This window comes from Camellia sinensis, chromosome 2, assembly GCF_055761805.1.
Source record: "Camellia sinensis isolate YWXY chromosome 2, ASM5576180v1, whole genome shotgun sequence".
NCBI lineage: Eukaryota > Viridiplantae > Streptophyta > Magnoliopsida > Ericales > Theaceae > Camellia > Camellia sinensis.
This window is the reverse complement of record NC_138962.1, coordinates 15,208,858-15,231,932: the sequence shown is the minus strand read 5'-3', so window position 1 is coordinate 15,231,932 and position 23,075 is coordinate 15,208,858. Positions and strand designations below refer to the sequence as shown.

At 36.6% G+C, this 23,075-nt stretch overlaps 4 protein-coding genes across 4 annotated transcripts; all 4 read right to left on the bottom strand.

Moving 5' to 3' along the window:
• Positions 1–1,250: 1,250 nt before the first annotated feature.
• LOC114264849 (uncharacterized) lies at positions 1,251–2,093 on the bottom strand. The gene has a single exon (XM_028205566.2). It carries the CDS (start codon positions 2,091–2,093, stop codon positions 1,251–1,253), a length of 843 nt encoding a protein of 280 aa, XP_028061367.2.
• A 1,476-nt stretch (positions 2,094–3,569) lies between these two features.
• LOC145806483 (uncharacterized) lies at positions 3,570–4,448 on the bottom strand. Its single transcript, XM_082903680.1, has one exon. The coding sequence runs from the start codon at positions 4,446–4,448 to the stop codon at positions 3,570–3,572; it is 879 nt and encodes a 292-aa protein (XP_082759806.1).
• Positions 4,449–5,819: 1,371 nt separating this feature from the next.
• On the bottom strand, positions 5,820–14,820 carry LOC145788687 (serine/threonine-protein kinase BSK1-like). The gene is made up of 9 exons (XM_082913789.1): positions 11,365–14,820; positions 11,155–11,290; positions 10,201–10,334; positions 9,973–10,078; positions 9,755–9,840; positions 8,357–8,545; positions 7,149–7,313; positions 6,947–7,060; positions 5,820–6,338 (listed from the first exon to the last, which is right to left on the bottom strand). Exons 1-9 carry the CDS (start codon positions 11,692–11,694, stop codon positions 6,084–6,086), a joined length of 1,515 nt encoding a protein of 504 aa, XP_082769915.1. The 5' UTR covers positions 11,695–14,820; the 3' UTR covers positions 5,820–6,083.
• A 955-nt stretch (positions 14,821–15,775) lies between these two features.
• Positions 15,776–22,694, bottom strand: LOC145819857 (uncharacterized). Its single transcript, XM_082913788.1, has 4 exons — positions 21,067–22,694; positions 20,709–20,881; positions 18,680–18,903; positions 15,776–17,316 (listed from the first exon to the last, which is right to left on the bottom strand). The coding sequence occupies exons 1-4, from the start codon at positions 22,328–22,330 to the stop codon at positions 16,572–16,574; spliced, it is 2,406 nt and encodes an 801-aa protein (XP_082769914.1). The 5' UTR covers positions 22,331–22,694; the 3' UTR covers positions 15,776–16,571.
• Positions 22,695–23,075: the final 381 nt, after the last annotated feature.

Sequence of the window (23,075 nt, the reverse complement as noted above, 5' to 3'; positions counted from 1 at the left end):
GTACTATCATGGGGGTGTAGGAGGCATAAGGAATCTCATTCTCTTCAATTATGAGGAAATGGCAACATTCCTATGAAATTGATCTAAATTATATGTTGGCAATGTTTATGTGATGTCTCCCCACCACCAAGTTCTACCAACCCAATTGTTTTTTCTTTGAAATGAATGGCATATCCTAGCATAAATGGTGATACTGTATTGAGTAATCCATAAAATTGCTATGCACGAGTGGAACGAATTTCCTTCAGAAGAAAATGCCAGCACCATCCATCACCATATATATATCATCAGTTACAGGAGACAAGAGGAATCTCTACCTCATGATCTTGATCTGATCCCCATCCAATTGTTGTAACTCCTAAATCACAGGTCTTTCTTAGTGCAATATGCAACTGACTAATAATTCATTAAATAATTATTAAAGCCTACGAAAATAATAACATGCAGTGCACGAGGGGCGTTAAATAAAAATAATTGTTCAGTGTTTTATTGTGTGATTGAAACCACAATTCAGAACAACATAATGCATCATTATTTGCCAATTATTTGCTGAGAGCTCTGTGGTTCAATAGGATATGTTTGCATTAAAAGATTTGTAGAATGAATGAGAAAAAAAAAAAAAAAAAAGGAAAAAGTTAATGAAAATAGAAGCTAAATTTTATTCCTTTTCCCTTTCTCTTCACAAATCCCCCTCAAATCCTTGATCCAATCACGTTGCAAAACTGGAAATAATTGGCTTGATTGCTGAGATTACCAGGTTTCTCAAACTTAACTTACATTACTAACACCATTTCCTTAACGCTAATTCACTGAAATATTGCTCACATTTCCCCCCACAAGTGACTCCATGTGTATGAGATGAAATATTGAAGAGGTTAAAAGATGGGGCATGTTGAAAGTATCAATTCCATTTCCACCAAATTGATTGAATGCTATCAGATGAGGAAAAGAGAAGCATTGCACGAAAAATTGTAACAAGTGTTATGATTTATAATGGGTTGTTTGGGATGACCTAAATAAGTGCACTTTTTGTCTTTTTACGAAAAGATGTGCAGAAAAGTAGAGAGGTGATGTAATGGAAAAAAGATAAAAAGATAAAAAGATGTATTATATTGAAGTTGCCAAACTTGGCCTTAAGAGTAAAAAATAACTAGTATATCTCTCATTTACAAGTATGAACAGCTGATCAGAAGGCTTTTCTCTGAGTAACAAAATTTTTGATGCGCGTCTATGCATCATGATTTTCTCAACTAGTGGTTGTTAAGAATGTTGAGGAGTGAAACTCTGGTTTTGATTAAACGCCTAAACAAGCACTCTAGTCTGTCTTCAATATCTTGAATGCTTGACTCCATCTTGCCAAACTGATTTTGTGTGCAATTGAATTTTCCTGCCTTCAATGCACCATCAAGCTTCTCAAACTCATTCCCATTTGTTTCTTCATCTTGACATGAAACACTCTTGCATTGAAACAGCTTGGAAACCAAAGACCAGCCTCTTTGCCTTGATTGCACACCAACATAGGATAACAAGGATTCAAACACAGCAAGAGTGGTTGTTTCAACCTCTTTTAACATGCCAAAAATGGCAACAGTTTCGCTGTCTTTGTCCTTCAGAAGGAGGGCGCTTTTGTTTTTGATACTTTTCAAATCCTTCAAGGGCTTCTGGATCGTCTTCTTCATCATCTTTCTAGAGGCTACGTATCTGGGGAAGTCATTTGCATCCCTTTTCCTTCGCAGCGTTGAGAGAATGTCTTGTACATCTTGCTTTTTCTGTGAGAAGACATCTTTGGCGGTGGAACACACATCCAAGAGCCTTAGATATCCATCCACCACCTCATCAACAAATTTCTCATTGTGCTCTCGGGCCAAGGCTTGTTCAATATGTGGCAGTAGAAGCAAATCACTGACACAATCATGCAAATCTTTGAGGCCACTCAATTTGTTGCTTATAGATGTCAATGAAGAAGAGGAAGCTTCATGATCTGGAGTTCGTATTCTGCACAAGTGCTCAGGAATGAGTGGATGAGATCTGGAGGGCAAGCTGACAGATCGAGCATGGTAAGGGGCTTTCGATCTCAAAGGAGAAGAAGCCATTTTTCTTTCTAATTAGGAATTAGGCTTTATCAAGGAGATGCACAATTCAATTTTGCAATGTTGTGTTCCTTCCTTGGCATATGTATATATATGCACAATGTATTTCATGGTGGGAAGGAGATAAAGGAATCCTTCTTCTTCAATTATTAGTGCTCCGTTGGCAATGTTTCTGCAATGTCTCCTCCCAAGTCTTTTTAAATTGAAAAATCACATGCACATCTTAACATAATATTGATCCATGCAACAGGATACAACATGGTCCGTAAAATATGCAATGCACGAGTGGCATTGACATACTGTCTCCTCTTGCAAGAAAATACCAGCACCATTAATCTTCCCCTTCTGCTCTCATCTTTTCAATGTGCAATCAAGCGTGCATGTTCGTTTGTATGCATCTTCTATGTACATTTTCTTCTCTTTTTTTTACACAATAATTGTGAAACACTGGCAAATCAAATAGCAGTATTATGAGCTTTTCTTGTTGAGGTCTGGCTCTTTAGGAGACAAAATTATCATCTAACATGTGAATGCTCGCACATGTACACAATTAATTAACATTGTCATGGTACATCATTATGATGCAATCATGTAATCAGGCTTGTCATGTTGCAAAACTGAACGAATGAATTGAACCTAAATAGTGCCATCACATATCAGATGAATTGAAGTCGAAGCTTGTGAGTGGTGACAGAACTAGATTATCAGTGCTTCCAAATGAACAAGTCCTTGAGAAAATTCACACTTGGGCTTATCAGCCACCATGATGAATGTTTATTAGACAGAAAATCATTCTTTAACCAATGTTCAGAGTGATTTTCAGTCAAATTAAGCAGGTATTGAATGTTGTGCTTGTGCACGAGAAGCTAGCCAGCGAGATCCACATGGCTTTCCCACGTCGTTTCATAATTTATAGGGATGGGGTGAGGCTGACTAGCTAACAGAAATTAGACCGTCTTCCAAACAAGGAGACAACCAACACTTTTTGGTTTCTTAAACAATATTAGAGTTGAAAGTTGAACCACCATGTGAATCTCAAAATTTTTTTAATTAGTGTTCAATCATCCCCTTCAGACAATTGGAATCTCTGACATCTTTGAAATCATTAAATTACATAAAATACTTTTTTGAATCAAATGAAAAGGGTCTCGACTGTGAATCTACGATTCATGTTGTTAACCTCAATTTTTTCACCTTCTTCATTGACACAAATTTGAATTTTTGAGGTTATTTAATACATGATATGCTTCTTTCACTTTCATTTTTATCATTAAAATTTGAAAACTAACAAAGATGGCACCAATTACCACATTTATCTTCAAGTGATTAACGAATAAATGATCTAAGAACAGAAAGAAGTAATGTATACATATGCAATAATTTGCACCGATTGAGTATATTGATTTATAATTAGAGGACAATTTACAAGTATATTTCTCATTTACATTTCAAGTATCTGTGACATCAAGATTTTCTAGGCTAGTGGTTGAGAATGTTGAGGAGAAAAACTCTGGTTTTAATCAAACGCCTGAGCAAGCGCTCTAGAATTCCTTCAAGATCTTGAATGCTTAACTCAAACTTTTCAAGCTGGTTTTGCACAATTTTGTTGTCATCAGATTTGCTTGGCATGTGACTGATGAGCGACTGCACTGCAGCATCAACCTTTTCAAACTCATTGATAACTGTATCTTTGGCTTGACAAGCCACAGTACTCTTCTGGTGCATCAGTTTGGAAACCAAAGACCACGCGCCACTTCTCTTTGAGTGCATCTTTGATCCCGCAGCATAGGACAAGAAGGACTCCAATACTGCCAGAGTGACTGATTCAACCTCTTTCAATATGCTAAATATGACAACAGTTTCATGGTCTTTATCCAAGTCTAGAATCATGTTTTTGTTTTCAATGCTCTTCAAATCCTTGAGCAAGTTTTTCATGACCTTCTTCGCCTTCTTTCTAGAGGTTAAGTATCCCCCAAAGTTACTAGCATCCCTTTTTCGACGCAGGATTGAAAGAAGTTGTTTCACATCTTCCTTTGACTCTGAGAAGACGTCTTTGGCGGTTGCACAAACATCCAAGAGTTTGAGGTATCCATCCAACGCCTCATCAACCTGTTTCTCATGGAATTTTTGGGCCAAGCTTTGTTGAGTGTGTGGTAGTAGAAGCAAATCATCCACACAGTCGTACAAATCTTCAAGGCCGCTTAATGTGTTGCTTATTGATGGCAGTGAGCAAGAGGTAGATTCAGAAGACCTCACTCGACACAAATGATCATTGAATTGGGGAATGAGAGGATGAGATCTAGAGGGCAAGCTGACAGAGCGAGCATGGTAATTTGATCTCAAAGAAGAGGAAGCCATTTTTTCTTTCTGAATTCAAAACCACTGAGTTGTGTTGTGTTGTGTCCCTTCCCTTGGCAATGTTATCAATATATATATCATGGGGGTGTAGGAGACATAAGGAATCTCATTCTCTTCAGTTATGAGAAAATGGTAACATGGCTAGGAAATTGGATCTAAATGATTATATTGGCGATGTTTATGCAACGTCTCCCCACCACGAGGTTCCAAACTACCAACTCAAATTTCTTTTCTTTGAAATCACTGGCATATCTAAGCATCAATTGTGGTAGTGGATTGAATAATCCATAAAATTGTGATGCACGAGTGGCACAACACTCTGTTTCCTTCAGAAGAAAAATGGCAGCACCGGACAAGAGGAATCTCTCAACCTCTGGATCAACTCTTCACGAGTGCTATAGCATGTGATCTTGATTTGATCTCAACACTATCTCTCAGTAAATATCTATGCAATGTCACCTTCCCACCAGGTGAAAACAAAATATGCAGCACGCGAGTGCAGTGGACACCTTGCCTCAAAATATTATTAATTTATTATGATCAAGGTGATCATTCCAATTTGGTTTGTTATTGGTTTTCACACACATTTTTACTAACACTTTTCTCATTGGCATAATTGATTACTTTCTATTTATCTTTTTTTGGACAAAAAAGTAGATGTGGCAAAAACAGACAGATTTTGGGTGGGTCAAAAATAGGCTTTGCATTTAAAGCAAACCAACCCAAACCCAAACTCAAACCCACCAATTTAATTAACGGGTTTGAATGAGTTTGAAAAAATCAAATACAGTTTTAGTAAATAAACCCAATCAATCCATTTACAATAATTGTGGTGGAGTAGCAACGACGGCGATTGTAGTGGTGGTGGTAGTGGCGGCATAAGTGGTAGTGGATTAGTGGTGAGTGGCGGCAGTGGTGATGGTGGAAGTGCGACAGTGGTGGTGTTGCAGCAATGGTTACAGTGATGATGGAGTGGCAACAATAGTGGTGGTGGTGGTGGTGGTGGTGGTGGTGGAATGGTGGCAGTGACAGTGGTGGTCGTGGTGTTGGAGGGCACCTGTTTCGAACAGGTACCTTGCTTATGGAATTAGATGAGCTTGAAAAGGGTCTAAATAATTTTGTGTTTTGGTGATTAAAAGAAAATCTCATTTATGGTCTTTTTCCTTTTTTTCTTTCTGAACAAGTTTGCAGCAATATAAAACATGTTTCCCTAATAAACATTCATTCAACAGATGCTAGAGAAAAGCAGGCACCTTCCAGTGCTTTGCCGCCTATGGGAAATTTAACTTTTCCACCCTTAAACCCAAAATTACATAGCGAAAAACATGTATAACATTTTGGAATTGCTTTCTTGCGGAAATGACACAGTTATACCAGAATCATCCTGCTCAACAATCATATTGTAATATATGGGCTCAAGTATGTTTTTAACAAGATTAAAATGATAGTTTCTCATCAACTGGTGCAAAAGCAAACCTTCTGTTAATGCAAAGAACATGTATTGCCCCTATAATACATTTGCTATTGAGAAGACAACTTCAATTCCCTACTCAAGATTTCACTAACTCAGGGAAGTGTTAAGAACAATAGGTGTGGTGATGAATCAATTTATTTGGGATTAAATACGTCAAATTCTCATGATCCTCTCATGCCCTTTTGCTTCTTCTCTTCAAGTACAGCAGCTTCATTCAACATGTCAGCGGCATCCTGGTGCATGTCGAGCTTGGCAAGGGCGACTGATTGCATGTAAAAGGCTGTTGACCAGTCTGGGTGGACATTTTGTGCTTGCATTGCATCTCGAAGAGCAGCGTCAGGTTGATCACATAGGAGATAACATAGGCTTCGCCGTGCATAAACTGTTGGGGAGACCATGGTTCCTACATCTATAAACTGCACAGGCAACCAAACAAAATGAACCACGGAGAACATCACATCCCTAGTTACAATCTTTGGTTCATTCAAGAGTTGAATTTGTCAATCCCCTAAAAAAGAATGCATAAAATTGAGCATGGGAGAGAGGAAGGGCATCGCCAACAGTGAACTGAACTAGAAAAGAACATTAAGGCTGTGTTTTGATCTTGGATTTGGATAGCAATTTATGGAGGGAAATGTAAACTACACCAAGTTTAGTCCCCCATTTGATGGGAGTCTGGGAGGGGTTGATTGGGTAAAGGCCTAACCGTTGGCATAATTTGCACTAAGTGACCCATCTAACCTTTAGCAAGGAAATGTGGAGGGGGGGGATACTTATATTTCATTCACATTTCCATTCTCTTGTATTTTCCCTCCCAAAATTCCTCCCAAAATCCAAACACAGCTTAACAACTTAGGAACTGTGTTCCAGTTCTCTAGTGATCTGGCAATCAACCATCCAAGGGAAAAGGCATCAGCTGAAGGAGCTAGATTATAAAGTGGGTTGACCTATAAGCAGAAAATTTCATGGCATGTTCTCAGCCTAAGAATATTTATTCTCCACCACAAGTTAAACAAATCCGTACCTGAGAATACAAGTCGATGGCAGTTTTAAAATCCTTGTCACGAAATGCCAAGTCCCCACGCTTCCTTGCCTCCAGCATATCTCTCATCTGTTGGGTCCACTCCTGGAAAGATAACTGAACCAAACCACAACCACATAAACCTTAGGATAGAAATTAAAAGTGCATTGACATGTGAGGGAGCCCTCTTGTAAAAGTCAATTACCTCATTGGTTCCTTCATCATCCCGGTAGTGTGTCATAACCAAGATTTGATGGATTGCTGTGAGGTCCATCCGTGAGCAGGCCTCACCCATTGGTGAAAGAGGGCGCTGTGGGGTTGGTGGGGCTTCCTCATGCTTTGAAATCCCAAGCATGACATAAGAAGGAACCTAAAAAGCACATTGATACACCTCAGACAGTTGTTTTAGCAGGTGAAGCCAACTGCAAAAAGTAGAGGAGCTAAAAGGCTAGTTGCGAAAAGGTTTCATCCTATATATTGTAAATATTTTAGTCCTAGATATAATTTTCATCAAGTGAAGTCAGGAGTGATTCAGTAAATTTACTCCACATATGATGCATAATGAGCATTAAATTTGAGTATAATGAATCATGAGATGTTTACAGAAACAAGGCATACAACTGTTGCTAGTTGCAGGCGTGCTAACAAAAATGATCAAAATTACGTATGAGCGTGATCACCATTCATAGTAATTCTTTATAACATGCATTGGTCATGTATGTTTCAGGGGAATAGACTAGGAGAGATAAGTAATACCACAAGTAACCATGGAATTTTTATATGGGAATTAAATGTACTATGGGATTGTTTGGGTTTTACAGTGACCCTTGGAGGTTGGAAGGAAGATAACCATGTTTATAACTGATATTATCAGTTTTCGGGTTTTTGAGCCCATGACCAAACCTCAGCTAGAACAGAACCAACCCAACCCATAAAGGCTAGGTTGATTTGGCTCACGGATCGTTCAATTCTTTTGTGCACCCATTTGTATGATCATAGTTGCCAGACAAATACTCCTATTTAGCAATATCAGAAAGTATCGAAAAGGATCACATTCAGTTTATGTCAAAGGGCACAGATTACATAGTCATTGATTTGCAACACAAACCATTTTGAAATCACAAAATAAGAGGGGAAGAGGACGGAGGAGGTGTTGCCAGGTCTGTGAAGAGTTAGAGACTCTATCCCTTCCATGGCTTCACTTGGAAAGCTATTCTCCAACAATTTGAGCTTCTCCGAATTGTTAGATAAGATTTAGTAAAATATATAATTTAATATTTTTAATTAGAGAGAAACCATCTAGCTGATGAATCACCAAAGTAAAAAGGTAATCATATTGGAAAGCCATGTGGACAAATAATGGTAAAAATGTGTGGTTATGATTCCTGAAGATTAAAGAGCAATGTTACTTACATCAGATTTTGTTTGCAGCGGAGTAAGTGTCGCAACAAGGTCCTTAGTACTAGGCCGCTCTCTAGGTTCATGTTGCAAACATTGCGAGGCAAGACCAACAACAGCTGTTGCTTCTTCTGTAGAAAACTTTCCCTCCAAATGTGAATCCATTAAGAGAATAATGTTCTTGCCACGTATCATATCAAGAGCCTGCATACATCAGAGAAAATTAAATTAATATTTGAACACGTATCTTGTTTCAAGGTAGGTAAAATTACAAGTAGATGTCACCATCATTGAAGGCGTGCAACAAGAATAAAATGAAAAATCATAAGGAACCTTTTGATATGTATTATGTAGCACATCTTTTTATGTTGTTTTATTTTAAACAAAGATCATAAGGATAAAATAAGACTGGCTGGAATGCCTCCCCATGCCCTCCACTCAAAATCTAATTTGGAATTTATTTACTTATTTTTTTTATATATTAATGTCACACAAACATTTCTACAATCAATTTCTAATATCCGTATCTCCCCAATCCTTAATAAATTATTTATTTATTTATTTATTTATTTATTATTATTATTATTTTTGGGGGGATAAATCCCCAATCCTTAACAACAATAACAAAAACAAATCTGATGTAGCACAAGAGTGGATAACCAAGAACACACGCAAATTATTATAGTTGGAGATCACTTTTCTAAGCTTACTATAATCCTCATGAGGACAACACTGATCACATTCATGTATCTTGTCCCTCTCATCAAACTTAGCAATCTACTTCAGACCATGCTATGATATTTATTAGCCCTTTTAGCTTACTTTGTGAAGGTTCACAAGAACCAAATTTCAGATTCTGAAAAAAATTTCGTCCCACAACAACAGACAAATGGAGGTGATGATTTTTCCCAAAAGGTTTGAAAACGAGTGCAATATATTTAATTGATACCCATGTCACGTAAAGCTTAATCACTTTCCTCACACTAGTGTTTTTGGAGTTCAACCTTCTTCCAAAACCAGTATTGATGTTCACGACGCACATTCAGTGACATGTTTGTGTAAATATAAACACACTTGTCTGGTGAAAAATCAAGGTAGAGTTCAAAAATCATGATTAGTGCAAAGAGATTTTGAAGGCTTGATGAAAACTGCAAGGACAAGTTCTTCATATGGGGTGGATAACACTACTGTAGATGCAGAGGGATTTGTGAACCTACACTTTGGCATACAACTTTAAGATGGATGAGATTTTGAGAAGCAGATATTTAATTATTAACTTATTAAATAAGGTTTAGTTCAAATCAGTTAGAAGAGAATTTCAAGAATTATTAACTGATCTTAGCTACTGTTATTTGAATTTTTTGCCAAGTCTACAACTATACAGAATGTTGTTAAACATAAAAAGAAACTCACATGACTTGGAGGAATGTGCTTTCCACTTAGTAGATCCAAAAGGACAGTTCCAAAACTATATATAACACTTTCAGGAGTAACCCTTCCTACAACACAGGATATGTAATTCAGTAAGTATAAACCAGAGCCACAAAAGAAAGGTTAGTCAGAGTATTGAAAACAAGAAATAATTGCTTTAACACGATTACCAATTGAATCTAGAGAAAAAATGAACCCACCATTTCGTAGATACTCCGGAGGTGTGTAGGCAAGATTTGTGCTGTAGCTTTTCCCGTCCCTACTATTTTTCATCAAACCAAAACATGAAAGCCGTGGATCACCATCCTACAGAGGCCATCCAAATATTAGATAATCACCCTATATGACAGAAAGTCGAAAAAATAACATCACTAAAGCAAAAGTAATAGTAAACTTTAAAAAATGTATTAGGATTTAATTCACGACACCTCCTCAAAGAGAACCCTATAAGCATTCAGGTCGTGGTACAATGGACGACCTTCAGAGCTGCAATAGTCCAAGGCTTCAGCTATATAAAGTGCTACTCTCAAACGCATGGCCCACTCAATGGTCTGATTTTCCCCTGTAAGAAAAAACAAATACCAGAAATCAATCCAACATAAATGGAAATGCATACACTAATTCTCAGTTTTGAAGCTAGAGAGCCATATATAAGTAGCAAAGCAAATTGATCTCTACCATAAAATTTAACAGGGACAGAAAAAAAGAAAAAAATGATAAATAATACTAAATTAGAAGAAAAACAATTCTGCACAATAAAACACCACAAGCTTCCAAAATTACTTGTATATACACGAAACAAAAAATATTGACTAGCATTTTAACCAAGTGAAACTATACATCCAAAATCAGCTAAGATTCAATATGGCATACATTTATTATTTCATTAGATTCATCCTAACGCTGCAGAGTAATGGATTATAATCATCGACTGCCAAACACCTATGAGGAGCACAAATGCAAACCTAATCTAATCATGGAGTAATTAGGATCCACCAAACCACTGAATACAAATAAATGTAAATCCAACACAAGCATCATCCCATTTTGAACTGGACATAGAAGTATGTTTAGTTGGAGATGCAAATGTATCCACATTACCACCCTTCTCTCCAAACCCTTTGAACCACTCACGCAATTGTCCTAAGTACTCGAAACATAAATTAAAGCAGAAGTAAACAAACTCAAACAGTTACTTCACTAGTTTAATTTGAATGCCTATTTGTCAAAAGATTCAACAAACTACCCAAATCAAATTTACACATTCACTGGAAAGACTAGCCCAAAATATATAAAACCCATCAATATAAGCGCTAAAGCAAATCTTGAAAACATAAATTAACAAAACAAAAGTCCCAAATGCAATAACTCATTGTACATACAGTGAAATAGATGCTTAGCAAGAGAGTCATTAGGCATGTACTCTGCAACAAGCAATCTCTCATCACCATCACAACAATACCCAATCAAATTTGCAAGTCTTCGATGCCGCAACTTTCCAACACCCCAAGCCTCTTCCTAAAGAAACCCATCAAAATTAGTGACAAAATAGAAACAAACCCAACAAACTAAAGCAAACAAAGTTACAATACCGCAAATTGCTTAGGGTCAGGCCAAGCCAATTTCGTGAATTTCTTGACGGCGATCCACCGGCGGTTCTGTAGGCGGCCCTTGTAGACAAGATTGGGGGCCCTTTCGCCGCTTTCGGAGACGATGTATTCGGGGCTGAAGTTGTTAGTGGCGGCTTTAAGGTCCGAGAAAGAGAACTCCGAGAAGGAGGGAACTCCGGTGTCTGGTCCGCCGGAAGGCGGTGGGTGGACGAAAGGTGGGTTTGTGCTCTGCGGCGGCTGTTGGTGGTGGTGGTGGTGGTTGTCCTTTTCTGGGTGTGTCTCTGCCAGCAACGTCGATTCACAACAACCCATGTCTGAGTAAGTCTCAGAGTTGTCCTCAACTGGCCAGAGGAACCATTTTACAGTGAAAAAATTGTAGAGAGAGGAGAGAGAGAGAGAGGCAATGGGTATCTCACTCAGTTGTTTCACTTTATCGTTGTTGTTGTCTCTCTTTCTCTTTCCAATCTTTGACACTGGTGACAGTGATAAATCTTGAATTACAGTGTGCTGTGGTGTGTTGTTGGGGTTAGTAATCTGGTCTTCAAAGTTTCAAACAGTTTTTCTAAGCTTGGGATTGGGTTTAGTTGAGAAGGGTGATTTAGTGGCTCATAAATAAAGCATGATTATGATTTAATAATAATCACTCTTTTAAATGTGCTAAAGAAGAGCATCTTTTGCTTTTCTTTGCTGATGATAGTTAATGCTACTTTAATATATTATTATATTAAAATGTGTAGTTGATACAATCACATATACTGGATTAATAATAATTGTATATGAAACTTATGTAATTGTTGTTAGCACTTCTTTTTTTTCCCCCTTTTTTTTTTTCTCAAATTATTTTGGTGACATTACAATAATTCTCTTTGTTGTACTTTCTCCATCTTTTTCATTATTGTTATTAATAAAATACTTTGCATAATTACAAAAATGTTACTATTATACCTCTAACTAACTTTTATTTGTAAAATCATTTCCTTGTGGTAACGATACTCTGACAAATTTAGAATAAGCCAAAAAAATAAGTATTAAAAAAAATGTACAAACAAATATTAAGATGTTATTTGATAACGTTTATAATTTTTTATTTATAAAAATATGTTTAGTACATATTTTGTTCTAAAAACAAGTGGGAGAGATAACTAATCGAAAGGTGGTGATCAAAGATAGTTGTCAATAGTTAAAGATGGTGAGTAGAGATGGTTGATTTATGGTTGAAGATGATAGTTAACTTGCAAAAGTAATAACCAAAAGCAGTTTTTTGTGAGAGAGGATGGTCGTCTTTGATTAGAGATAGTTGATAGCATAGGATGTGGTGGCTAGGCATGATTTTCAGAGGAGGCCACCAATAACAATGGCTGAAGGTAGAGTCAATCACACATGGTGGCAATGAGAAGTGGGTCGTAATTGAAAGGGATGGAAAGATGATGGAATTTTTTTTTTCCTTTCTAACAAAGTGAAATCAAATTATTTATTTTTATTGCGGTTATAAGATTTTAATAAATTTATAAAATTATTTACAATTTTTTAAAAAACCAAAAAAAGGCATTTAATGAATTTTATTTTTTTATAAATATAAATATTATCGAACATGTTGTAAATAAACACTTATCTTCTAGTTTAGATTTACTATTAGGCTGTCATTGGATACCAAAATGTGCCATCACAAAGATTGGGCAATGTGTTGATATTAAGTATCTTTACACGTTTTATTTACTGTATGGAGACTGATTGGAGGCATAGATACATACATATATATTCTCAGAAAAACAAAAACAAAAACAAAAACAAAAACAAAAAAAAACCAAAAAAAGAAAAAGAAAAAGAAAAGAAGAAGATTGTTCTGATATTTGGAATCACAACACTAATAATAATGACATGCCGTGTATCACCCAGAATGGACAGGACAGAATTCCCTTTCAATTTTTACACATCATATGGACACCATGACCTCCAAATAAACAAAAATATACTAAACAAACTTATCTGGACGACGTGGATTCCTTTTAACATATTATGGCACCTATTCGATAAATTGTTTCTTTTCATTCTTTAAAAAATAAAATTTGAAAAAGATATAAATTCAGAATTTTTACTATGAAATTTATTCAGAAACCAAGTGTATGGTGTAAATTGAAATTTGATGTATTGTGAATCACAACTTTATTGAATCTTGTCCAAACAATTTGAATTTTGAATTTTTTGAGTATTTTTTCCAATAGTATTGCTGAATTTTTTATTTTTATTTTTATTTTTTTGTCTTTCTAATTTCGATTTGTGAGATGTGCATTTTTTATTGCTTCTAAAGAACAGATTAAAAGAACACTCAATTGCCTATGTAGAGAGAGCATTCCATGTCAAATTGTCGGAGAGGAATGGGCCAAAAGGCATGAGTAACACGAGGGATAACTAAGAACATCAATAACAACAACCAAAAAAAATGCAAAAATAACCTTGAAACGAAACCCATTAATGGTGTCAGATTTTTTTCATCAATCTCAAATTGGCTGTGCTCAGTTTCGTTTTCAAAATCTGTTTTTTCAAAAAATAATCAAACAAACAAAAATGATATGAATTCAGACAAAGTACAATATACAATAAAAACTCTCTTATCATTCTGTATAATATTTTTGTAAGTTTAGTTTAACACTAGTCATTCAAATTTTAATTTTGAGGCCAAACCTATACAAGGAAACAAAAGGGGAACAAGCCAAAGGAGAGGCTGTTGTGATTGGGAGATATATGATGCCAAAGGAATAGGAGATGTGTCTTTTCGATCATCCACCAAGTTGTTGTGCTAATTAATATATTATTGGGAATTTTTCTTTTAAGATTCCTGATATTAAGATTTTATAAGATAAAAGACATATAATATTTTCATAATAATTAAGGTCCCTCAATATTTCTACAGAAAAAATTTGACTCAGAGAAATTTTTCTAGACTCAGAGAAATTTCAATTTTTTAAGATTTCTTTGTGATTATACTAGAGAAATTTTCTCTGAGTCGGTGTCAAAAATTTCTCTTAGTCAAATTTTTTCTATGAAAATGTTAAGAGACCTTAGTTAATAAAGAAAAATATTTTGAACCTCTCCCACTACACAAAATTATAGAAGAATGTTTCACTATTTTTTCTTATATTATTACCATGCCCTTCATAGCACATTTTATTGGACACTACTAAAAACTACCATGCCTAGTTTTATCCTCTTAATCACTATCACAGCTTGAAAACATGTCTGATTAGTTAGGCCAGTCCAGGCCTCAACTGCAAACCCGCATCATCAAAAACAAAGTTTTTTTCTTTTTTTTAGGACCAAATTTTTTGAAGAAAATGGAAGAGAAAGACATTGTCCATCTCAATTATTTGAACAGAATCCCATCATCATGTCTTAAAACAAATATAAAATTCTATTTCAAAAAAAAGAAAAAGAAAAAAAAAGGCTATAATTTACAAACCTAGCATTCTAACTAAACGGGCATAGTTTGTAATTAAAAAGTTTGTAAATTAAGGTATCACTAAAATTTTTATAAAAATATATATATAACCTTACGAGATGGTTATTAAATTTTTCAATGAAAATAAGGAGACAAATTCGAATAATTTTAAAATATTTTTAATTGCTAGTAGTTTTCAACACTTCAGGGGCCCGCCACCCGATAGGTCCATTCCTAGTTGCGTAATGGTATGTCCTTCGCAGTAATGTTTAGTTGGTGTCCACATATCCCTTTGCCAGCCCAAATGAGTCCCACCCAGCACAAACTCCCTTCAGCTTTCCCTAGAAAGTGGCCTCTTGGCAAAAGAGATTACTAACCAAGCATCATCCACTTATGTTTGGATGGAAGGAAAGGAAAAAGGGGAGGAAAGAATGATCTCTTTTATTTTTTTTAATTTTAAATTTTCAAGATATCAATTCCAACCATCTATTTATCTTTGTTACCTTGCCTAACCATTTTTTTTTTTTTTTGGTGACCCCTCTGGTGCTTTTGACCTGTTGTTAATACTAACTTCGAACTTCACTGCACTAGATCACCACCACAATCTAACAACCATTCACCAAATCAGAATCACCCATCTCAACACTTTCATGGACTTGACCACATGAAAACAGACCCACCACTACCGCTCCCCTTCCACCACCATCGCTCCCCATCTCCCATCCCCTCAAACCCACCACTCATTCTCTCTTATTTAGCACAACCACCATGACACCTCCCCTTCCCCATCTCCTTATGCAGCCGGTACTACTCTTCCCCTTCCATCGACACCCCCTCCCTCCCTTGCCCCTGCTGCCACTACTACCCTTAATTTGTCACAAAGGTTTCCCTAGGAATTGTGTAATTTCCCCCCAAGTTTTATCATTCTCAACTTTCAAAAAATAAAAAAAAATTCAATTTTTGAGAGTCCAACAGCCCTCTAATGGGTAACCTTAATATGTTCAACAAAAAGAATTATGTACAATAATTTAGCATGATTATTAAGAACTAATATTTGGGCATTTCCATGACTTGCGTCACTAAACAGTTAATATGACTAAAAGATTCATCACCAAGTCATCCTAAATGCAAAATTGAAGGATTAACCTGCCTCTCCAAAGGACTCCAGGCCATATGCCCAAGCCCAAATTGATATTGAATTCTAGATGCATTCCCTTGACCTCTTTCCATGCAAAGCTAGTTTCAGTGCCAGTCTTCCAGATCACTGACAAGAGGAGGCTTGAGTGCACTAATGTTTCACACAGCAACAGCAACAACATCAACAGGTCCCCGTGGGCAAACAGAGACAGTACAAGCATTGCCCCACTGTGTGGCCTGCTACAGCTTCTGAATCCGCATCTATCAACTTTGGTATATCAAGGCAATTTCTTACTAGATACAACTTCACCCATTTCTCGCTTTTTCTTCACATGTATAAACACAGGACTTTTAACCCACAAGATTTCATCTTTCCATATATAAAAAAAAAACGCCATTCTCCATGGATACGAGCCACCAATGCACAGCCAATGATGTGAGAATCTCGGCCAAAGCAGCATGCAACCATTTCATTGCAGAACCAAATCAAGGAGCAAATATTGGCTTTTAAAACTTAAATCATTTGCCCCTCAATAATCTCAAGCTTCAAACAATCCCTCAAAAATCAAATCATCCACTCACAAAAGAGATGAAGCAGTTTCAATTCACTGACACCCTATGAAACTCTCTCTTTCTCCTGAGCAAGTTTATCATCTTCAATACGTTGCAATAACTCCTCATATGCTTCCAAGGACTTTGCTGTGAACTTTTCCATGGCCTCAAAAATATGTTGCAGACTAACCTGCAGATTATTAGTTTTGCTAGTGTCACTCTGATAAACATGTCCACCTATTGAAAGACCATTGCTATCCCCAGAGACCTGAACTATTCTTTTTTCCAATGCCTGAATCTCCTTTTGCATCTTCTGATCCTCCCTCTCCAAGTTCTTGACTTTCCTCTCCATATCCCTGTTGTTCACCATCATCCTCTGGTGCATATCTAGCTTATCCTGCTTCCACAGCTGAAGCACACACGTGGCAAAATCTCGCATAGAATCAACCACTTCTTTCTCAGAAATTCCATCCAATGCTTGTGACCACTGATTGCAGAGTCCAAAAACAGGAGGAGCACCTATTCTACCAGGAGAGAAGGGAACAGGTCCATCAGGTGTTTCTTCAGGTACATAAAAAATACATTTCAGAAGCCAGTTATTCAGTGCTTGGACAAAACCCTTCTGGGCACCAACCCAACAAGAGAAACTTAAAGTCCAATGAAGAAGCTCACGTTCAAGCTGCAACGTGGCATCAAGACGTGCATCACTAAAGTGTTTGCGGGATGCAACATCTAACCGGTTAGCTTGTCCCATTGCTTGGCATTGACTGCGATGGCATTCAAGCATGGCCTTCCACATTCTGGTTAACCTGTTAATAAGCAAAATACAGATATTCAACCTTCAAGATAATTGTGGAGTATATAAAGATACACAAATACGATTGCCAACCCCTTAAAATAAGAGGGTAAAAAAGGATTAAAATTAAGAAGCAATCTATACTTCTAAAAGGCGGGTCAATGTCCACACAAGAACACAAAGACAAGCCTCGCACAAATTTAAGCATCAAAAAGGTAAACAAGAAGTCATTGGGTATGAAATGCACACAATCAAGCTTTAAAAAACTTAGAAGCTAATTTTTTTGACTTGTATGTCTAGGTACTATTTAGGTTGATGCAATTTATAAATTGTGTCATTAGGTGTAATTTTATTCAGTGTGTTTGATTTGAATTTTTTGAATTAAATTTTTTGAAAACTGAGTTTTTTTATTTTCGTGTTTTTTTGTTTTTAGTGAATATTTTTGAAATTTTAAACATTTTTTTTACTTTTTTAGATGCACCTTACTTAGATGTATCTAAAAAGTAAAAAATTTGTGAAAAAATAATTTTAAAAATTAATAAATACATAAAAATACAAAAAATATACTGAATTCTTGTATTTTTTTTGTATTTTTGGAATTTAATGAATTTTTAAAAGGTTTTTTTCAAATTTTTTTTACTTTTTAGGTATATTTATGTTAAGTATGTCTAAAAATTAAAAAAAATTACTCAAAATATTAAAAAAATTCAGTAAAAACAAAAAAACACAGAAAATAAAAAAGTAGAATTTTCTAAAAAGTGTTTTTGAAAAATGATAACCAAGCATGCTCGCAAGATAACCTCCTTTGGAAGTGGGTGCATGTAAGCAGCTTTTCACTGACTTCTAATGTAGTGATTGCATGTAGGTCATGTGTCACTAGATTGATATTGAGTGGCGGCATGTATTCCACTTGTCGCCTTCTTGTTATTTTGTAGTTTTTCTATTCCTAGGTGCTGTTCCATGAAATAACCTCCTTAACTATTATATGGAGGGCTGTAATCTTCGTTTTGAGGAGGTTCTGAAGGAATTGAAATTTCAAATTTTGGATTTCACTGTAGCCTTATATTGCTACCTTTCTAGGCTTGATTTTGAGCCCCATACCTTGTGAAATCTGAGCATTCCTTGCCAGATTTTGCACAAATCAGTTGTTAGAAGAAAGACAAGCATTTACATTAAAAGACACCCAAAAAAGCAAACAAAATAAAAAACCGGACGAACAAAAGTCAAACAAACAAACAAAGGGTAAGGTTCATAACTCTATCCTACAATGCCTAGAGACCATTCAAGAACGACGTTATGCCTAGGGTAGCACAATATAGAATAAGAAATGCAGAATGCTTGCAAAGAGCGTAAACAAAACTCATAGAATCACATACCCTTGAATAAATTCATTCAATTGTGGCAACAACTCTTCATCCCTTAATTTATTTATCTTCACAGAAATCTTATCAACAACTTGAATTGCAATTCTTATTTTTGTGGATAGGCTCCTCACTAGTGTTCTTGTTGCATCAATTTTGTGAGCCTCAGCACCTCTTTCATCTAAATGCTTAAGCTTACCGCACTTCCTTTCATGGAGTACCCTCATTTTCTCCTCAACCTGCAAAAGCATGAAAAATCATTACAAAGAGATGAAAGGGAAGAGAGACTGATGAAAGGGGCATTTACAACCTTGCACAAGCACATGCTTAGGACATCACATCTTGCTACATAACTATGGCCATGGTTACCCACATATCCTCATAAATTTGTGTAATTGCACTAGTTGGATGTATACATTCACATGTATGCTAGGAAGCATTAACATGCGCCAAGGGTGTCATGTCCTTGTTTGACACAAACACAGCACGGAAATGTGTCCACATAAGGTGTGACCATGAAGTGTATCCATTTTATTATTATTATTATTTATAGACATGTTAGGGACACTTCATGGGCATGAGTATCCCATGTCTAGACATGTCTCAGGACATGTTTGGGGGATTTTATATAGTGGAAACAAAGTGGGAAAAGTGAAAATAATAAAACTAACCCCACATATATCCAATATATATAGCAAATAAAAAATGTGCCATACTCTAGTTGCAACTGTAACCTAGTATTTTGAAAATCACTCTATCCCGTGCCCGTGTTTGTGCATGTACCCATGCTTCTTAGAATGTACGCATATATGAAGAAAAAAAATGTCTACTTAACCCCTTTGCTAATTTTGTATGATCGGCAATTTCATCCCAAACATTTGAGTCTATAATTATCAAGCTTTAGTTGAGTTGGTGAGTGTTCTGTGTTCCAATATCTTTTAGACTCAAATGAAGCTTGCTACAGGCGAGAACATGCTCTAGAGGTCAAGTTTAAACATCTAACGTACGCACCTAAGAGTTGTATAGGTTAAAAACACAAGTGCATTTGCTTTCACACACTTTGGGTTGGGTGTTTTATCTGTTTTGACCATTGGGATTGAGCATTTTTTAGAGAAATTAATTTAGTTGACTTTAGGCTAAATTATTTAATGGGACTTGACCTAGTACACCTTAGATTGGTTTACACGGTGATATTTCGCACATAAATAGTGGCTTTTGCATTCCAAGGTGTGCCAAATCCATTTGAACGAGAACAATGTTTTATGTTGTCATAGAAATCTAGTGTATTGTTTGTTCACATGCATAACTACTTTGTTCGAAACTCACTAGAAATTGGTTGCCAAGCATGTATTACATTCCAGAGTGCTCGATGTTCAAATGAGTGCAATGTTTTTGAAAATCTAACTTGGGTGTAGTCTTTGATTTCTATTCAATCGAGATTTCCATTGTGTCCATATATAGCTATCTTCTGACTTCTGAAGTAAATGGGGTTACATAGAGAGAGGGTTTCTGAACTGTTCATTGTCAGACATGAATTCTATGTTGTATTGTGTGCATGAAGTTTGGTGAGGACCTTGAAGAGTTGTGCACAATCATATGGCACATGCACAATCATTGGAAGATGGCACAAGGGAGCCGTTTTGTGGATATGAGGTGGAGATCATGATAGTGATTGTGGAATTGTGACGTGCTAGTCGTGAAGCAAAATAGAGAAACTGCTCAAGGGACTAGTAGGTAGGATCTTGGTTCTTGATCTTGTTCTTGTACTTACACATGATTCATTTAACTAGGGGATAGTTCGCATTGAGTTTTTTAACTTCGTGGTTAGAAAGGTTTTTCCCGCAAATCATATCTTGTGTGTGTGATAGCTTTGGATGATCTCTTTTACTTGTTGCAAATTTAATAGGTTTTAAACTTAATATCAATCGATGGCTCAGTGTTCAAACAACATTCCTAGTGGACAAGTTTTGAGTTTTAGTCCTTCAAAGAACATAAACTATAGAACCACGTAACATGAATTTAAAAACAAAAATCAACGACATACCTTAACTTCTTCATATAGTTTCTTCTCCCAAAGGTACAGCTTCTGTAACGTAGAAGAAAGATTTGAAGAACTCATCCCCACATCTTCATCAATTTCTACGGAGGATGACTGGGTTGTTGTAGAAGTAGAAGGCTGTGATGACGGTGTAATTACATGCAACATCTTCGAAGAAACTGCTTCACAGAGATCCATTTAAAAATTGAATGTTAAGAGCAAATTAAAGAAAACCCAATTCAATCAAAACTAGCATAACTTCACTTTCTATGCACACAAAAGACAAGTAATTGCTCTAAAGAAGAACAAAATCAAACTCTTTGCACGGTCTTAAAAAAGATTTTATATATGGTTTCTTCCTTACCTTGATAGGCTGCATTTTTCTTATAAGGAGATTTTCCAACCTCAAATATCTTTGCAAGCTCGTTCCCCGACTCCGAAGCTCGATTGAACAGAACCTGAATTTCCCTCACAACTTCAGAGTCGTTGCGAGCAGCCACATTGCCTCGATCCCCTGTTCTCTCCTCATTATCAACAACTTTCTTGTCCACCATATGCACCTCATACGCCACCGGATCGTTTTCGATTGAAACTTTCGGCCTTGAACCGTATGGTAAATCCGAGCCATTTGCCACCTTCCCACCCTGCTGCTCCATCGCCACCCCCTTCTCATAATTTTTACCACCGCCATCGACGAACTTCTGGTCTCCGTGCACCTCCTTCACCACTTCGTGCTGGAAATCCTCATCTTCCAAATCAGGAATCCCCTCTGCCTCTCTCAACTCCTTCGAATCGCGAATGGGCGTGTAGGGAGGGTAATAATTCTCAAAACTCTGGAAAGGGTACAAGAAATCCCAAGTAGAGCTACTCGGCGGCGAGGGCGGAGGAGGGGGCGGTTTCGAAGAAGAAGCCTCCGAATTCGCCTCTGCTACAGGCCCCACCGGAGGCGGCGGCGGCTGCGTCGAACCGAAGAAGCCACTGAAACCACCACCGTAACTCGCCGGAGGATAACCGTTGTCGGAATTGGAATAAGAATTAGGGTTTTCATTAACGTAAGGATAGGAGGAATAGTATGAAGAAGACGATTCACCCATATTTAAAGTCTCTGGGCTCATCGGGCGTTGCTGGTACGTCACCGAAGTAGTCGGATTATTCTTCATATAATTGAAGTTCATGTTCATAAACCCACCTCCTGGATACGAATTCTGGGCATCCTGCTCCGGATAATTCACATGATGATGATCGTAAGAATGTAAGGGCGAAGAATTCTCCGATTGATGGTGCAGAGAAGAATCGGTGAGCGAATCGTCGTCAGAATCAGAGTGGAATTGAATATGAGAATCGGAATGATTGGAATGATGAAGAGCCGCCTTATGGGGCGAATAACCTCCTTTTCTCTGAGTGGGAAGATTGAGAACCGGAGAAGGAGGAACCGCCATGGAATTATCCAGATTCTGATCGAAGAAGCGGTGCAAGGAGAGGCCAACAGCTTTGAGGGAGTGAGTGTAGGCGAGATGAGCTTCAGAGAGAGCGTAGCGGTGGTGGATTGCGTCGTCGAGGAAGGAACACCGCTCATGGCAGAGCGCCACCGCCGGAAGTTCATCATGCTTCGAGCTTGCACAACCCATTATTATAATAAACAAGATGGATATAATTAAATTCACAAATTTACTGTTACAGTATGTGGGGGGACTCACAGATTAGAGAGCGATCAACCCAGACATGGCCATGAAATTAGGGATTGGGATGAGAGACAAGGGAAAGAGAAAAGAAAGAGAGAGAGAGCTAGAGAGAGAGAGAGAGAAAGAGAGAGAGAAGGACAGAAGGGGAATCTTGCCAGCGCGGAGCCGGTCGTCGGCATGTAGCACAGAGAGAGAGAGAGAGAGAGAATGAAGGGAAGTTTTTTTTCGGTGGAATGGGAATCGTCAGTGTATACATGTTCGTTTTTCTGTATCGGTGCTAACGTGAAATCACCGAATTTGTTACTACTCTGTTTCAAAGTGTGTTTTGGTTTGAATTTTTTAAATTATTTTTTTTTTAAATTAAGTTTTTTATTTTTTGTATTTTTTTTATTTTTAGTGAATATTTTTTAAATTTTAAGTATTTTTTTATTTTTTTTAGATTTATGTTACTTAGATATGTCTAAAAATAAAATATTTTTTTGAATTTTTAAAAAAAAAATTAATAAATAAACAAAAATACGAAAAATATACTGAATTTTCATATTTTTTTATATTTTTGGTATTTAGTGAATTTTTTAAAGATTTTTTTTACAAAAATTATATTTTTTAAGTATATTTATATTAGATGTGTCTAAAAATTAAAAAATTTACTTAAAATATTAAAAAAATTCAGTAAAAACAAAAAAATACG

Bases quoted from the DNA above. Each gene is read 5' to 3' on its own strand.
- LOC114264849 (XM_028205566.2), bottom strand. From the start codon at position 2,093: ATGGCTTCTTCTCCTTTGAGATCGAAAGCCCCTTACCATGCTCGATCT.
- LOC145806483 (XM_082903680.1), bottom strand. From the start codon at position 4,448: ATGGCTTCCTCTTCTTTGAGATCAAATTACCATGCTCGCTCTGTCAGC.
- LOC145788687 (XM_082913789.1), bottom strand. From the start codon at position 11,694: ATGGGTTGTTGTGAATCGACGTTGCTGGCAGAGACACACCCAGAAAAG. The intron at 11,291-11,364 runs GTATTGTAACTT...GGGTTTCTTTAG, and splicing joins CTGACCCTAAGCAATTTGCG to GAAGAGGCTTGGGGTGTTGG. The intron at 7,061-7,148 runs GTAATTGACTTT...GGTTTGGTTCAG, and splicing joins ATGATGAAGGAACCAATGAG to TTATCTTTCCAGGAGTGGAC.
- LOC145819857 (XM_082913788.1), bottom strand. From the start codon at position 22,330: ATGGGTTGTGCAAGCTCGAAGCATGATGAACTTCCGGCGGTGGCGCTC. The intron at 20,882-21,066 runs GTAAGGAAGAAA...TCTGTGAAGCAG, and splicing joins GAAAAATGCAGCCTATCAAG to TTTCTTCGAAGATGTTGCAT. The intron at 18,904-20,708 runs GTATGTCGTTGA...ATGCTTTTGCAG, and splicing joins AACTATATGAAGAAGTTAAG to GTTGAGGAGAAAATGAGGGT.